The sequence below is a fragment of the Pseudophryne corroboree genome, chromosome 3 (assembly GCF_028390025.1).
Source record: "Pseudophryne corroboree isolate aPseCor3 chromosome 3, aPseCor3.hap2, whole genome shotgun sequence".
In the NCBI taxonomy this organism is placed as follows: Eukaryota; Metazoa; Chordata; class Amphibia; order Anura; family Myobatrachidae; genus Pseudophryne; species Pseudophryne corroboree.
Window position 1 is genome coordinate 373,993,445 of NC_086446.1, and position 18,908 is coordinate 374,012,352.

Here is an 18,908-nt window from a genome sequence, read left to right on the forward strand (position 1 = left end):
CCCATGTCTCCTGCGGAGCCCGTCTATCCCCATGGTCCTTACGGAGTCCCAGCATCCTCTACGGACTACGAGAAAAAGATTTACCGGCAGGTTTGAAATCTTATTTTTTCTTTGCATTCTTTTTTTTTTTTTATATTCTCAACCTGAATATCCCAGACCATCAATGGAGCTTCGCTGCAAACAAAGTGTATATAATTTTTTTTATTTGGATGTATATAGGTAGTGCCAGTTAACACCAACTATTTTCTTTTAAATTTTATGTCAGGATGTGGGACATGTTAGGGACAAGCAACCGCATAATTATATACCGGAACGTGACACTGCAAAAATATGTTTGCCATGTGGAGTAGCAGAAACCCATGGGTTATAAATAGGACATCACTCCCCTTGCTTGCACTGTGTGGATGAGGCTTTCAATTCTAGTTCTGTAAGGTGAAGATAAAACTCACTATAAAATGTCTAGTGAGACTTTCCCCTTCACAGCTGCCACCCTACGATCTCTACAAAGGCAGAGAGAACAGCTGGAGAATGAGGACCGGAGAAGGGCTGTGAACAGGCAGTGTCTCACCCGCAGATTCCTGCCAAACAGACAGCCTTTGAACCCCCCTGCCAACCGGAGACGCCAATACTGCAGAGATGCGGTCATCCATAATGCACTATATACAGGAGACTTTGAAAGGATCAGAGGAATATTCAAAGAAGATGGCTCAGCAGAAGTTGTGGTGGAGACAACTAGTGAAGAACTACAGTGGTCTCCAGAAATGGGTGAGAGGGTCTGTTTGGTAATATCAAATTCTAGAATGGGAGCTAAGCATGCTGAGCAGCTGTTGTCTTGACCGGGATTGACAGATGACAGGCCAGCTGCAAGGTGACTGGAAAATATCCAGACATTGAAGAGGAAACTGGTGAAATAAAACAAGAGTTTTATGGGGAAATGTTAGTAAGTGTTTTAGCAGAAGAAGTAGTTGTTGTTGTTGTTGTTGTTGTTGTTATTATTTATTATCATGTTGAGATGTATTTGGCTTTCAGGAAAGTATGAAAAACAATCAACAGTATTATTTTTATGGGGGGAATTTAAATTCAAATGATGGAGGGGAATAGTCAGGTTGAATGCGACTAGTAACCACTAATTTCCCTTTCTCCGTAGAAATGCGCAGGATAATTAGCAATCTTTGGCTACAATATTAATCAGTAATGTGTGCAGCTAAACATTGCAGCAGCAAATCATGCAAAATTGCATTACCCACTTAATGTTGCTACCAATTAGGCTTACCATACCTTTAATCAGGGGCACTCATGAATTATACGGGTTCTGTGGCTGGTTGACTTTAAGGGGGGTATCCAATTAGCTACGAAGAAACATCAGGAGCGAAAAACAAGTTTTTTTTGCAATTTATTTATTTATTTCCCCTCTGATGTTTTGCCTATATTTTTATTTGGCCTAGCCTATTAGGATCACCCGGGGGAAAAAAAACATTTATCCTCAAACACACAGTTCAGTGAAACCTGTGTGTTTTCACTGGCCGCAGCCCCGTTTTCTCATAGCTTATCAGGGATAATTGGATAGCCCCTGACGAGACAATTATCCGTGGTAATTTAGTGCGTGTGATTGGATACCCCACTAAGGGGTATATTCAATAAGAGTCGAATTCATTCCGACATGCATTTGTCGGAATGGATCCGACAACCCCTATTCAAAGAGTGGCCAAATCCGACTGTCTGATTTGAGCCTAATCCGACTGTCGGATTTGGCCGGTGTCTGTGCAACTGTCAGCAGCTCCCCGTGTGTGAGAACACAGGGAGCTGCTGGAGCTGCACAACACGCCCAGTGTCGTGCTGCAGGGAGAGAGCAACTGACCGGGAGATGGCCGTCAAAGTACCTCTCATCCCCAGGGCCGGTGCAAGGTTTCCCGTCACCCTAGGCAAAATTTCAGCCTGCTCGTAACCCCCCAGCGACCAAAAGCAAACACTAGTACCCATCATACACATTGAAACCAGGTAGAGCACACCGTTATACACATTGCACCAGGTAGAGCACTCCGTTATACACATTGCACCAGGTAGAGCACTCCGTTATACACATTGCACCAGGTAGAGCACACCGTTATACACATTGCACCAGGTAGAGCACTCCGTTATACACATTGCACCAGGTAGAGCACTCCGTTATACACATTGCACCAGGTAGAGCACTCCGTTATACACATTGCACCAGGTAGAGCACTCCGTTATACACATTGCACCAGGTAGAGCACTCCGTTATACACATTGCACCAGGTAGAGCACTCCGTTATACACATTGCACCAGGTAGAGCACTCCGTTATACACATTGCACCAGGTAGAGCACTCCGTTATACACATTGCACCAGGTAGAGCACTCCGTTATACACACTGCACTAGGTAGAGCACTCCGTTATACACACTGCACCAGGTAGAGCACTCCGTTATACACACTGCACCAGGTAGAGCACTCCGTTATACACACTGCACCAGGTAGAGCACTCCGTTATACACACTGCACCAGGTAGAGCACTCCGTTATACACACTGCACCAGGTAGAGCACTCCGTTATACACACAGCACCAGGTAGAGCACTCCGTTATACACATTGCACCAGGTAGAGCACTCCATTATACACATAGTACCAGGTAGAGCACACCGTTATATACATTGCACCAGGTAGAGCACTCCGTTATACACATTGCACAAGGTAGAGCATACCGTTATACACATAGCACCAGGTAGAGCACACCGTTATACACATAGCACCAGGTAGAGCACACCGTTATATACATTACACCAGGTAGAGCACTCCGTTATACACATTGCACCAGGTAGAGCACACCGTTATATACATTACACCAGGTAGAGCACACCGTTATAGCTTCATGTTGTATTCTCATAGACCCTTAGCTTGGTCTAGTTGTGAGTGTGGCACTGCCCTGATAATCCCAGCGCCACTCACAACTAGACCAAGCTAAAGATCTATGAGAATACAACATGAAGCTATTGTGCAGGCACTGCTGCTACCTGTGGTGTACCCGCTACTTCTGCTTGTGGCCTGACCTCAGTGGTTGTTTCAGCCATCCACTACTAGACATATGCGGCTGCCCCACATTAATAAAATGCCCTTATACATGTGACAGACATAATGGCCCTGTTACATGGCCAGTCTCTGTAATACTAACAATTGCATCCCCCACCCCTTTCACACCACTCACCCGGCTGGGGGTATTAAACAGTCACTGCCCCTGTAGGCCGAGAAGGAGTCTGGGACCTGGAAGCGCTGGGGAGGAAGCAGCAGCGGAGGCAGACATGTGCAGATCGCGGCCTCACACACCGTCGGCTCTGCAACACCTCCGGCTCCTTGATGTGCTCCACCGCGAACAGTTTCCGCCCTCCGTTGCCTGCTCACTCCTGCCGCTACTAGCATGGGGAGGAGGGAGGTGGGTAACATACAGGAGAGGGGGGCGGGATGTAATCGCGGACAAGGCGGGTAATCGTGGGCGGGCGGCATGACATGAAATCGTGAGCGGGCGGGCGGCATGTAATTGCGGGGGAGAGGGTTGGTAACATGGTGTTCGCCGGGAATATGAAGGGTATCATCGCGGAGGGGGGAAGAAGGTGCAGCAACTCTGCTCAGCTGTGAAGCTCAGCTGAGCTAGGGCAATACACTAAGTACTCTTTCATCGGCAGCGTGCAGCGCCGCCCTCCAGTGGCCGGCGCTCATAGGCAGCTGCCTAAAGCTGCCTAGTGGTGGCGCCGGCCCTGCTCATCCCCGCTCCCCCTAGCCGCCGTACCGATCACCATAGGCCATGCTTCGCTCGCCTCAATCTGACTTTTTTGGCCTTGTTTCCAACAAAAGCACGTGGATCCACGGCTATTCCGCCGATCCACGTGTTTTCTGACAAGTCGGGAATTCCCAATTTGTCGGGAAAAAACTGCCTCTAATGAATAGGTCGGAACCCCTTCTGACCTATTTCTGTCGGAAGCTGCCGTCTTTCCGACAAGACGGCTGCTTCCGACACTTCTCTAAGAGGGGTATTCAATAAATCTGCATTTCACCCGGTTTTAATCAGAACCTGTGGAATTCATGAGTGTCCTTGTTTCAAGGAATAGTATGGTAAGCCTACTACTAACTGACAGATATTGTAACAGCAAAGTAACAAAAATAAAAAGTATAATAAAAATATTATCGTCATGTAAAAGTTAAATGTATATGATATGATATATACAGTAAACCAATGGTCCTATATTCCATCAGGCATGTTTTATTTATCATGCCAAGCAGGGGCTGGCTTGCAAATTTTAGCCTGGGGGCATCCACAAAACACAGGCACATGAGTGACGACCATCCTTAAGGTAAGTCTACTGGGAGTACCTAATTGTCAGCCATCAAAATGATACTCCCGGTTCTGGAACATCCTCCCCAGAAATGTATTTCTAGTCTAGATGAACTCCTCCTTTACATGCACCTGTGATGGACCAATAACTTGATTTGAGCAACGTCCATTCTGTGCATCTGTCCTTTCTTCTGCTTCCAGGATGTGTACTGTGCATACTGATGGAAGTAAACAGTTGCCCCCATTTTTTTCTCCATGTTGGATTAAAATTAAATAAACTGTGATGTTAACTTTTAGGGGTATATTCAATTGCTGTTGAAACTGCCGTCTTGTTGGAAAGATGGCAGTTTTTGACTTTTTCAGGTCGGAAGCGGTTCCGACCTATTCAATCACAAGCTTTTTTTATCTGACAAGTCGGAGGAATTCGACTTGCCGGAAAGCACGTGGATCGGCGGAATAGCCGCCTATCCGCGTGCTTCTGTCAGAAACGGGTCCAAATCCCACAGGTTTTGGCCCCGTTTCCGAACATCTCAATCCGACTTTTAAAAAAAGTCGGATGGAGATAAGGGTGCTGAGAGAAGGAGACGGGGGAGAGCAGTGGGGAGAATGGTGAGAGCAGCAGCTACAGCATCATACACTTGCCAACAGCCATTTACACCAACAGCTTCACTCTCTTGCATGCTAGCTGCACAGACTCTTGCAGATTCAAGATGTACGTAAACCTGATTTGTGGAACTGCAGAAACGGGACTCATTCTGCACATGTTCTGAAAGAGTCCTGCAAGGCAGCATGATTGACATGCTGTGGCTGCTTGGGGGTGGGGAGTCGGCAGGACTTGGCAGCATTTCCAGAAAACTTGTGTATGCTTTTGGGAGTGGCGAGACCAGTGTCTGCATCTTCCAACGCAGATTTACTGTCTTCGCAAGTAGGCATGAGTTGGCCATTCTGAGTAAGCTTAGGCCTATTAGGAAGGTAGATGCTGCAAACATTGTGACCAATGGTCGTGATCACAATCCAATGACGCATCTTTGGACGCAGCACTCAGATCTGAGATGCTGCCGGAGGCATCTTTCTCCTTCAGAATATTTTTACACAGTTACTTTGTAGAAACACCGCCCATCTCTTCATCAGGCACTTTTTCCAAGCCTTAAGCAGGTCTTCTGTCCTACACAATTAGAATAATGCACCCTTGGCCAAGGAGATACCTCGGATTGCACAGTGCTCGTTTCTGTTTTATGAATAGCTAACAACTTAAAACAGAAGGTAAAATTATCTATCTGTGTGTGTGTGTGTGTATATATATAATATATAAAATCTATGAAAGCCCTCACTCACTCACTCACTCACTCACTCACTCACTCACTCACTGACTCATTACTAATTCTCTATATGTTAGGAAGCCGAAATTTAAAATAAGTATTCTTCAGGTGGAAAATAGGAAAACTATGTAATTAGAATTTTACTAAACCTCCCCTAAGAGGATGAAAAATGGTTTGACATAATGACATAATTACCAATGCGTGGCTTGCGGTGCGTGAACCATAATGCCAATACGGACAATCGGATCAAAATTTGGATTGCACCTCCAGTGTGTAGAATGTAATAAACTACAAAAATGGTCCTGTCCCTTTTTACTGTACCTGCTATGGGTGCTCCTCAGGTAACGCCAAGAAACATGGATTAATATTTTCTTACATTAAGATGTCTCAAATTTACAGCTCTATAGATTTACCAATTTTTTACAGTCATTTATATGTACAACCGTGAAAATCACACTTCACTTCATGCTTGGTTTGTGTTCAGACATGCACTATCAAGTGTGGGACCTTATATAGACAGGTGTGTGAACATGATTTGGAAAGGCAATCAACTGAATTTACCACAGGTGGACTCCAATTAAGCTGTAGGAACAGCTCAAGGATGATTAGTGGAAACATGATGCACGTGAGCTCAATTTTGAGCTTCATGGCAAAGGTTATGAATATTTATATACATGTGATTTCTTAGGTTTTTTTTTATTTTTAATAAATTTGCAAAAATCTCAAAAAAACTTTTCTCACATTGTCTTTATGGGGTATTGTGTGTAGAATTTTGAGGAAAATATTTATTCCAGTTTGGAATAAGGCTGTAACATAACAAAATGTGGAAAAAGTGAAGCGCTGTGAATACTTTCCGGATGCACTCTCTCTATCTATCTATCTATCTATCTATCTATCTATCTATCTATCTTTCTTTCTTATGGACCATACACATGGTGAGATTCGGGCAATGCCCGATTCTCACTATGTGACAGGGGCTAGGTCGGCACATAGTCAGTATCGCAAGCACACTCATTATGTGCTTGCGATACTGACTATGTGCGATTTTGGCTAAGTGTCAATTTTGAGTATCTCTTCTATAGAGATAGTCAAAATTGACTTGCCTGCACAGTCTATCTAATCTTGCGATGCCGACCGCTCATCGGCATCGAATCGGGATCGCAAGGTGACTTTCACCTTGCAATGTGCACTAACTTTTCTAACGTTTTGACTAGTCAAAATCGTAAGAAAATATCTCACTGTGTTTACACACCATAAGTTAAAGTGTGACATGTTCTACTGCAGATAGGGTGGATGCCAGGCATGTAAACATAATGTACTTTGCTGTCTATAGTTGCTGAAGTTGAGAGTCTTGAACGTCTTGTTATGGAGCCGAAGTCGACCAAGAAATGTGTATATCTACTGCTGAGACATATGAAATATATTTGCTGTTGTTTATGGGATGTTATAGATTCTAAGAAGCTGCTTAGAATTCTACTGAAATGTTTATTTAAGAAGGAGGCTGCTCGGCTGGGCTAGGGAGTAAGACGTGCCCTGGATGAGCTCTTTCCCGGCGTCTGCTGTAAAACAGCATAAATAATCTATTTAGCCCACTGGACCCTCGTTCCCCACCTCACCTGACTCTCCACACTGGCTGGCTACACAGGGACCCATCAGCGGGTCAGAAGAGCCACTGTAAACGACACCGCGACTTCTGGCCTACGAAACCAGCAAAAGCCGGGGCCTCGAGTTATCCTGGGAGCCGCTGCTGACTTCCAGGGCGGCGGAATGGAGGCTTCTATTCCGTCCGCGGCAGCGGCACTACATCATCTCCCCCTGCTCCCCGGGGACCTGACGACCTGACCGCGGGCTCCCGGCCTGACTGCCAGAAACGGCTCACCTGACCCTGCAGAAGCTGCCAGAGCCCCTCTGCTCCGGAGAATCCCTCACCCGGCGGCCATCTTGGATGACACTGGCTACATACAAGCTTGCAAATAGTGGATGGTAGTGGTTGCTGGCTGGACCGTGACCACTCTCCACTCACTCCATACTGGGCAGCATCCTCTCTTTGGCCACAGAGTGAGATAATAGTCAGCTACTTTATATACCTGACGACAGGGGTAAGCAAGACTGGACATAACTGTGCTTTACCTCACTATTTTGACTTTTATTTTTTTTTATTTTTTATTTTAATTATTATTATTTTTTTCTTATTTTTATTTTTTACTACTCCATATCTATACATAAATAATCATCACTGCTGGGTGCTGGACATTATAGGTCACCTGACCCATACACACCTCAAACGTTATTGCCTGTACGACAGTTCTTGGTAATGGATAAGTACATGGCTAAAACTCCCAGAAATCCCCGCGGCTCACAAGCGAATAAAGGCCGGGGTCGGGACAATATTCCTGCAGATAGCCCTCGGTCACCGGCATCTGGTCTCAGCAACAGCCCATTGGGACGCTCATCACTTACTACAACAACTGATCCCGCTAAATCCTTTACTACGCATGAGATCACTGACATATTGGCTTCACTCTTGGATCAAAAATTGGCTCCTTTGAAGGATTCATTGGACTCCGCTCTTACCCAATTGAATCATCATGACCAACGTATATCGGAGGCGGAGCAAAGAATCTCTGACCTCGAGGACGATCTAACAACGGCTAAAGCAGCGCTAACTGAACAGGATAAACTTGTGATGTCCATGCAAGAGAAACTTGAAGATTTAGAGAACAGAAACAGAAGAAGTAATGTGCGCCTCATAGGACTCCCGGAAACGGTAAAACCTTACGAACTCATGAACTTGGTCTCCCAATGGTTGCCGAGAGAGTTGGGATGTGTATCTGATACTGACTCCTTGGTGATTGAGCGTGTTCACCGTATTGGCCCTGATCGACATCCTACCAAGGATAGGCCTAGACCAGTTATCATGAAGTTCTTAAATTACGCGGATAAGGTCCGTCTACTAGATGCCTACAGGAAACGTTCCATTCTCAAATATCAAGAGTCCAAGATTCTACTTTTTCAAGACTTCTCATACATGGTGGCGGCAAAGAGACGAGAGTTTTCCCCGATATGCAAACGCCTGTTCGAGATGGAACTTCGATTTGCTCTATTGTATCCTGCCAAGCTGAGGGTCACGTACTCAGGAAAAGCCTACTTCTTTGATACTCCACAAGCCGCAAAAAACTTTGTGGACTCAATGGCTTCTTCATGTTCGTCTAGGATGGATGATGCGGATTGACACTACAGAATTTCATTATGTCGAAATCTTCAAATTTATTGAACATTCAGGTCATGGATGGTTATTTTTTGCTTGAACTGTTATTGGCTTCTTACAGGTTGTTTAATGCCTAGCTATGATGTAACATTTCATAGTTCTAACTGGAGTCCTTTAGGGACCAAACTTGTTATGGAAAGTCTCATGTTTTGGTTTACTTTTTTCTTCCTTGGCTCGCTTGCCCTCTTTTTCTTATTCTCTTTCTGCATCTTGCTGAATTTCCTTCTTCTTCTTCTTCTTCTTCTTCTTCTTCTTCTTCTTCTTCTATTTACTCAGCTTTCAAAATGCTCTAGTTTTAGCTGTCCATCTGGTTTGAAATTACTATTGTTACACTGGTATGACAGTGTCCTGCAAGTTCCTGCGGGGATGCCACCCGGTGGGTTCGTATAAGTTTAAAATGGTTCTTGATAATTGTTGAAAGGTTAATTGTGGCTAACACACAAGGGGGCAGATGTATTAACCTGGAGAAGGCATAAGGAAGTGATAAACATGTGATATGTGCAAGGTGATAAACGCACCAGCCAATCAGTTCCAATATGTAAATTAACAGTTAGGAGCTGATTGGCTGGTGCGTTTATCACCTTGCACATATCACTGGTTTATCACTTCCTTATGCCGTCTCCAGGCTTCATACATCTGCCCCATGGTATATTCCGCCTACATGTGATATGTTTACATCTCCCCTTGTTGGGCCGATATTTGCCTCCCCCTTGTCCGCTTGCTGGGACGGATAAGGGTTTTTCAAAGAAAGTTGATAATGTTACTCTTTGGCCTAGGGTAGGCATCGGTTAAATGGCAGCAACGGTAAATCCCCCCAAAGAGTTAAAAACGGCCCTTAAATTAGTAACATGGAATGTGGAGGGCCTGAACTCCCCCATAAAAAGGAAAAAGATCCTGACCCACCTAAAACGTTTGCGACCGGATATAGTTTTATTACAAGAAACACATTGGAAGATTTCTGATCCCAATGTGGTAAGAGATACATGGATAGGAGACTTTAAAGCAGCATCTTACACATCTAAACAAAGAGGGGTTATGATACTTTTTAGCAAATTTCTTGTTTACAATATTGGTGACTGCTTGATAGACCCAGAAGGAAGGTATCTATTTGTAAAACTGACTATACATGATATATCTTACACAATTGCTAACATTTATGCTCCCACGGGACCTAATGCCCAATTTTTCACAGAGATTTACGCAAAGTTACAGGACTGGGCAGAGGGCGCTATAATTCTGGGTGGGGACTTTAACTGTGTTCAGTTGACTGGATTGGACAGATCCACATCTGCTAATTCCCATGGCTCGGCTGCTCCCCCATCGCTTTCGTTATTGACTAACACGTTGAGACTATGTGACCCCTGGAGGTGCGAGCATCCCGATTCTCGCGAGTATACATTTTACTCGCACCCTCATCATTCCTCGTCCAGATTCGATTATTGGCTGATTGCGGATACTCTTCTGCAACGGGTAGTACACTCACAGATAGACCCAATCCTCCTTTCTGATCATGCCCCGGTGTGGTTTACTTTAAAGTTCAACACTCCTATACCACGCTCTTACAATTGGAAGTTTCCAGCTTATATGGAAAACTCCTCGGACTTCCGTTTACATCTTGAACAGTCATTTCTAAATTATAAAACTGATAATATGGAACATGTTGAAGATATTAATTTATTTTGGTCCGCCTCGAAACCTGTACTACGTGGTCAGATCATGGAGTATGTCTCCAGAAGACGCAAGGCACTTAATAATCAATTAGGTGATCTTAGCCAAAATTTGACTAGAATTTATAATCTACTCTATTCACATTATTCACTTGAAAACCGCCAGGCCTATCTTACAGCTAAACAACAATATGATGCCCTATGTACTGAACGGGCGAGTTTTTCTCATGACATTCGTAGAAACAAATTTTTTAGGACTGGCAATAAATCAGGCAGGTTGTTGGCAAACTTGGTTTGGTCGTACTCTGCTCCCTCACGTATCACCCAATTGTCTATTGACCTCACCTCTAACGTTACGGATACTCCCGCTATCTCGGAGGAATTCCTACGTTACTACCAAACTTTGTATGAATCGCCTCCTGATCATCCACTAGAGGGCCTGAGATTTTTGGATACGGCAGGACTTCCGGTTTTGACGGAGGAAGAGAGGGAATCTCTGACGACGCCAATCCAGGAACCTGAATTATTATCCCTGATTAAATTATTGAAAAAAGGGAAATCTCCTGGACCGGATGGTTTTGGGGCAGAGTATTACCGAATGCTGGCTCCTCACTTGATGCCTTACATTATTTATTATTATTTTATTATTATTTATTAACAGTTTCTTATATAGCGCAGCATATTCCGTTGCGCTTTACAATTAGAACAACAGTCATAGAACAAAACTGGGTAAAAACAGACAGACAGAGGTAGGAAGGCCCTGCTCGCAAGCTTACAATCTATAGGGAAATAGGCATAGATACACAAGGATAGATGCTACCTATTGCATAATGGTCCACCAGATTGCTAGGTTCTTAATGGGTTGTATGATGATACCCCACAAAGTTATCCAAGTGTCAGGAGGGTGTGAGACTAAAGAAAGACAAGATATGTGATGTTATGAATATTCTACAGAGGATGTAATTAGATAGGGAAGCACTGAAGGTTATGTGGGTGGGTCTGGAATTTGATAGGCTTGTCTGAAGAGGTGAGTTTTCAGGGAACATTTAAAGGTTTGGAGACTAGAGGCGAGTCTTACTGTGCGTGGGAGGGCATTCCACAGAGTGGGTGAAGCCCGGATAAAGTCCTGTAATTTTGAGTGTTAACAAGTAATGCGTGTGGATGAGAGACGTAGATCTTGTGCAGAGCGGAGAGGTCGGGTAGGGAGATATTTTGAGATGAGTGAAGAGATGTATGTTGGTGCAGTTTGGTTAATAGCCTTGTATGTGAGTAAAAGTATTTTATATTTAATACGGTAGAATACCGGTAACCAATGGAGGGACTGACAGAGCGGATCTGCAGACGATGAACGTCTGGCAAGGAAGATTAGCTAGCTCTTTTTAATTCATTATTATTAGGGAATCCAGCCCCGACTGGGTTCGATGAAGCGAGAATAGTGGTATTTCCGAAACCGGGAAAAGATCCCACATATGTCCAATCTTATAGGCCGATCTCCCTATTGAATCAGGACCTAAAATTATTTACCAAATTATTAGCGTTTCGACTTCAGCCCATTCTGCAGCGAATTTTACACCCAGCCCAAAATGGGTTTGTTAGAAACAGAACTTCAGTACATAACGTCCGTACCTTATTGGCGGCGATACATAGCTCAAAACAATCAAAATATAAAAATGCCCTTATAGTCAGTTGTGATGCAGACAAGGCATTTGACCGTGTCTCCTGGGCACATATACTGCGAGTCTTACATGCCCAACACTTTGGTACTCAGTTTATTGATATTTTTAAAACATTATATGCCACGCCACAAGCTTTTATCACGATTAATGGATTAAACACCAAACCATTTCAGCTATTTAGGGGATCAAGACAGGGCTGCCCCCTTTCCCCCTTGCTATTCAATTTGGCTTTGGACCCACTCATACGCACGTTCGTAAATGATATAGCTTGGAAGGGTATCCAGGTGGGATCTCATACCGTAAGGGTCTCCGCATTTGCGGATGATCTTCTACTGTATTTCAGGGAGCCTATAACATCCTTTCCCTCACTACTGACCGCATTAGAGACCTTCAATTTAATATCAGGATTTTTAATTAATTTTGACAAGACGGAGGCACTGGCATTGGGAGAAGATGCGAGCATGGGTTGGGACGATAAGTTCCCATTTAAATGGGCGCATAATTACATACAATATCTAGGTATACGGGTGTCCGCTAACCCCTCAGAAATATATTCTTTAAACTTCACTCACTATATTAATAAGATGGTCGAGGATTTTACAAGATGGCAACACCTGCCAATTTCTTATTTGGGTAGGTGTCATTTGTATAAAATGGTGTCTTTTCCTCGCTTACTCTACCCGATGCAGATGCTTCCGTTTTTGCTATTGAAAAAAGATATTCATACAATAAACAAAGCCATTACGAAATTTATATGGGCGAATAAGCGTCCTCGTATAGCTTTATTTAAATTAAAACAACCACCCTCACTTGGAGGAGTCAATCTTCCCTGTCCGGAGGACTACTCATTAGCGGCTAATTATAGATGTGCCTTAGATTGGATAGGTGGGGGAGACAATTTCGTTGATAAGGCACTGGAACAGGCCTTACTGCCTAGTCATGATCTGCTACAAATATTACATTTCCCGAACTCCTCGATGCTACAGGATATTAAATTAATTCCATTGCTATATGCTCCTTACAAGGCGTGGCATCAAATTAGAAAACGTTCTAAACTCATTCTGGCACATTCCTTATTTCAGCCCTTGTTAGGGAATCCAGCCTTCCAGGGAGGAGAGGCGGATGAGGTCGTTCACAGTTGGCACCTCGGGGGTCTTCGGTCCTTATTTCAATTTTTGAATGATGATTGTTCAACGGTATTATCATTGTCCCAATTACAAGCTAGATACCCGACCTTAAAATTCCCCTTTTTTGCATATTTTCAGATACGCAGCTTTGCCACACATGTTATTACTCACCTGCAGCCTATTGATCTTACTTTTCCACTAGATGGTATTGTACGACGACGTTTGGACTCTCCCCATTCTACATCATTGATTTACTCCTATATCAGACGGAGGATTGACTACACCAAACTCACCACAGGCATAGTTAAATGGAAAGATGTCTTTACGGGAGTAGATTTGCACACTATTATTAGATGGTCTAATTTGCTTAATAAGCAATTGGTATCTTCCTCATATGCGGAGATGCATTTAAAATTTTTACATAGAGCTTATTATACCCCTCGTCTGCGATTCCTTACAGGGGCTGCAGACGACTCTCAATGCTTTAAATGTAGGGCCCCTGATGCTGATATTATACACTGCTTATGGTCTTGCCCAATTATACAATCATTCTGGGACCTAATACAGACATACATCAAAGTTAACCTGGGTATTTCATTTACAATGTCAATGGCATGGGCCTTTTGGAATTTTATAGAACCTCAAACTCCAGCTCTGCCCAAGGGCAACAGATTGCTTCTGGCTCGCATCTCAGCAGCAGCGAAAAAAACAATATTATCTCAGTGGATTCAAAAAGATCATATCTCTGTGTCTCTTATGTTACCCCGGCTATCGTTCCTATTCCAAATGGATTGGACAGAATGCTCTTTAGATGTTGAGTCTCGGGCTACAAATTTTTTTTCGATATGGCTTCCCTATATAATTACATTGCCTGTTAATACCAAAGAAAGTATTCGTAAAGTAGTAAGATTGTCTACTTGGTATAATATGGCAACTCTCACTGATGGGTCACCACCGTTTTGAGCCTTTTTACAAGGGTCTTTTGCCATTGGATGTCTACTACGCCACTTCTAAATTTAGCCATATATGTGTGTAATTGATTTATTTTGTTATACTGCATTTCAAGATTATTAGGGATTTGGCAATTTGGTTTCCCAATATTCCACAATTTAACATATCACTATAAGACTCGGATGATAGATTAGTCTGTTTGTCTTTAATTCTATGTGTTAATAACGTTGAATGTGTGTTGCCTCTCTTTGCTTCTTTTCAATAAACACAATTTAAAAAAAAAAAAGAAGGAGGCTGCTCATTACTTCATGTATTTGAGACCCATGAGTCGTGCCGCCGTGCATGGTAATTATGGTTGTGAACTTTCACGTTGGAGGGCATCTGGGCACCTAGAAGGTACTGTTCCTGTTATAGAAGGCTTTCACTATGTGACAGGAGAGCAGAGCACATGTGGAGAGGTCCATTTGAGCCCATAAGAAATGATTTGCTGGTGTGGTCGATTTGGTAAAGTATAATTGTTCGGAAGCTTTCAATAAATACACCCCTGAGTTAGTCGCTAGAGACGGAACGTGTTGAAATGTTCTAGGTGCAATGATTTTACATCGCAGTAAACCCTTTTGTATCTTTTTGGATGAGTTGGGATGGTGACCACATAGAGGGAAAAGGAAGGTTGTGAGACTAAAAACAGAAACTAATAAAGGTCTGTAGGGGGCCCCAGGGCAACTAACCTGTAGGGGGCCCCTACCAACAAAATTGTCAATATGATATGCTGGCGATGTTATAAAAAAGTATACTGTGTAAATACTTCCAGCACCACAAATGTGTTAAAAAAAACTGTAGTGCTCCCAGTTCACATTATACCACAGTCCCCCTACACTGGTAATGTAGCTACAACCTCCCCTGCTGCCCTGTTATTCCAGCTTTCCTGGAAAATAAGCAGAGGTTTGAATGACCATACCTAGAGGGATAAACTTTTTTGCCATCAGGTGCAGTGGCGGATCCAGGGGGGGGGGGGCACGCGGGCCCGTGCCCCCCTTGTCATGTCTGGCACTTAAATAAATAAAAAAAAGCAGTCCCTTGAAAAAAGCGGCAGCGCAGTTCACTGGCGCCCACCGCGATGAAGGGCCCAGTGGCAGCAATAATGAGTCAGAGTGACTCATTACAGTACGCTGCAGGCAGCCGGCTGTAGTAAAGCCGGAAGTCTCTGAGGAGAGGGGAGGCTTTCCCCTTCTCTCTCCACCCCTCCTCCTCGGTCCAGCCACAAGCAACATGCGACTGACCGGCAGCCGCTGGTGCTTGGCGGGCCGCACATGAATCAGGCAGGCGACTCGGCAGCACCCGGACTTGGTGGGGCAGCAGCAGCCCTCATGGGCACAAGGTCAGTGAGAGGGCTTCAGGACAGGGAAGTGGGCCGCAGTGCCAGCACTGACTATCTTCTCTGGTGCAGCCACATAAATAGATTCATATATGTATGTGTGTATATATATATATGTATATATATATATATATATATATACACACATACTGTTTGTGTGTGTGTGTGTGTGTGTGTGTGTGTGTGTGTGTGTGTGTATATATATACTGTATATACACACATACTGTTTGTGTGTATATATATATATATATATATATGCACTTGTGTTTTATTGATTTATAGATAGGATATATTAGGCTGTTTGCTGGGTTCAGTAGCCCCTGCCTCCCCCCCACCCCCCCCCCCTCTCTCTCTCTCTCTCTCTCTCCCCCCCCCTCTCTCGCTTTCTCGTTCCCTCTCCTCTTAGTTATTGTGTTAAGCTTCCATGTTTTCTTCTGTCTGTTTCCCCAGCGATACTTTCCCTTCATGTCTCTGTAAACTTCACTACAAATGTCTCACTACTCCCTCCTACTCCTACAGAGACCTTAGGTACCCACTGCCTCTCCCTGTCCCCCTCTCCTTGTTACCCACTGCCACCTCCCCCTGGCATCACCCACTTTTTCCTCGTCACCCTTTCCTCGGTGTTACCCACACTGCCTCTCATTGTCACCCTCTCTCTGTCACCCACTGCCTCTCCGTCTCCCACTATGTCTCCTTCACCCACTGCCTAACCCTCTTCTTCTCCCCTGCGTCACTATAAACCCATCACCCTCTCTCTCCTGTTACCCTCTGCCTCTCCAAAGTGTCACCCTCTTCCCGTCTTATGAATATGACATTCCCTTTGAGGCCATGACCCTTGTTGCTAGGTCATGCCCTTGTTGTGAGGCCACGCGCACCTTCATGGGACCGCACGCCGAAGGCGTGCATAAGGTGCCCCCCCCCCTGTCATTTTTTCCTGGATCCGCCCCTGATCAGGTGTAAAACTCTGGCTCTATGCATACACATGGTATCTGCATAACAATGTTACCTGGTTTCTATTTCATCCTTATGTGTCCTCTGATTTAAATGAATCTGAGGAAGTAAAATCTGGCAATCTTATAGAGCAGATCACACTTGAAGACATTGTAACGACTGATTCTCTGATCAGAAGTAAAATTATTGTAGCCTGTTCTATATCTTTGTTGGTTGGTTGGTTTGACCCTGTCACTAGTGTATATAGTTTCACCACCACAAAGCTAAAAATATTACTTTGGACGCAGTAAGCTACTGTCATTATACAGCGAATCTGCTGACTAGAAATTGATATGTTTACATTGCTGGTTCTTGGAAGGTACCTGAAGTATCCTACATTAAGGATTTTAGACTATTACTATAGGATAATGGGACAAAATATAGAAACTTTTATAAAACAGCCAATATTTTTTTTTTAAATGTAGTTCTTTAATTTACAGAAACACTTGTTTTTCACAGGTCTCTGGTCATTAATGCCTAAAAAGTCTCACACTACTCCCTTGCGTATTACTGCTGCTCGGGGCTACTCTGACTGTGTACGGCACTTAATATCCCGTGGAGCTAATCCCAATTCCATAGTGGGTGGCCGAGGAGCACTGCATGACTCCTGTGAGGGGCACCACGCAGAGTGTACCCAAATGTTGCTGAGCCGTGGAGCAGACCCCAATCTACAGAGCGAAGATGGTCTGGCACCGCTCCACCTCTGTACCACAGTGGAAACACTGGTGTAAGTACTCATTGTAGGAGAGTGTTGTCTAAATGTGAATGCTAGAAAAACATTCTGCTGTAGCTACAGCCTTTGAAGTTGGAATTTGCAGAATTTGTGTTTGTGTTGTTCACTGATTACTAATGACTAGATGGCTTTAATGAGAGTTTGTGGTATCTTTTTAAACTTTAGCAAAAAAATTTGGAGGCTCCTGTATGTAAGAATGGCTAGAGAAATAGTCCTAAAGCAATCGGGGAAGCATTGGCTCACATTTTGAGCTGCATGCAAAGATGCTTCAGCACAGCTGTTTTTTTTATATCTGTATTATTTTGAGTTGCATGCATCTTATGATACATGGAAATGGGATGTAGTCTGGATACCGACGGTCACAATCCCGACAGCGGAATCTCAACGGTCACAATGAAGACTGATCCTAAAAGTGAGTATTATGGTTAGGTACTGAGGGAAGGGTTAGGATTAGGCTGCAGGAGAGTACATTTAGGGTAACGCTGCGGAAAGTGACTGTTAGGGTTAGGCTGTGGGGGGGGGGGGGTGATTAGGGTTAAGTTGTAAGAAGGGACAGTTAGGGTTAGGCCGTGAGAGGAGTGGGCTGAGGATCTGACGGGATTTTGACTGTCGGGATGCTGACCACTGCATACCCAACACGTATTATGCATTTTCCTAACACATCTGACAATGTAGTACAGTGTTGTTAAGCATATTACTATTTTTCCCAAATTACTCTTCAACATTGTGCAATGTTTAGACAAACTGTGTGATATGACTTGCCTAGTACTGTAAAATATTGTCAGGTAGGCAAGGAAAATGCATGATATGCGTAACATATACTTGACAATTTATAACTGTATTATGTTTTGCGTACGATTTTCCGTACATACCTGACAATGTATTACAGTACTAGGAGAATTTTGCACTTAGTGGTATTGCTGTTTTATAATCCATGGGCATATCTGGTAACTTTTTAGTAAATAATCTTACTACTACTTTTGCTATGTAGCTATCATATCTCTACCACACACACACACACACACACACACACACACACACACACACACACACACACACTCTGCCTCCCAATTCCTCAACAATCATGCTACCTGGATTTCTCATTTATTGTCACATAATATTCCCACTGTTATTCTTGGGGATTTAAAGTCACCATTAACACCCAACGTGCTATCTCCCACACACCATGGGGTAAATTTACTAAGATGGGAGTTCTATTTAAGATGGGAAGTTACCCATAGCAACCAATCAGATTCCAGGTATTATCTTCTAAAAGGGTCTAGATAAATGAGAAGTAGAATCTGATTGGTTGCTATGGGCAACATCCCATCTTAAATAGAACTCCCATCTTAGTAAATTTACCCCCATGATGGACACTCCCTGGACTTGTGTTCTCCTGTATCTGTGACTCTCGTACCTCTCTAGTTTTGCCTTCCTGCTCTCTTCCATTTCCTCGTT

The 18,908-nt window shown here is 43.8% G+C and overlaps 1 protein-coding gene across 1 annotated transcript in view; it reads left to right on the forward strand.

Moving 5' to 3' along the window:
* Positions 1–396: 396 nt before the first annotated feature.
* The window catches only part of ASB16 (ankyrin repeat and SOCS box containing 16), a 51,380-nt gene continuing 32,868 nt past the window's right edge, over positions 397–18,908 (forward strand). The window contains exons 1-2 of the mRNA XM_063959916.1: positions 397–765; positions 17,177–17,444. Coding sequence (XP_063815986.1) covers positions 456–765; positions 17,177–17,444 — 578 coding nt within the window. The 5' untranslated portion in view covers positions 397–455. The remainder of the gene's footprint in view (positions 766–17,176; positions 17,445–18,908) is intronic.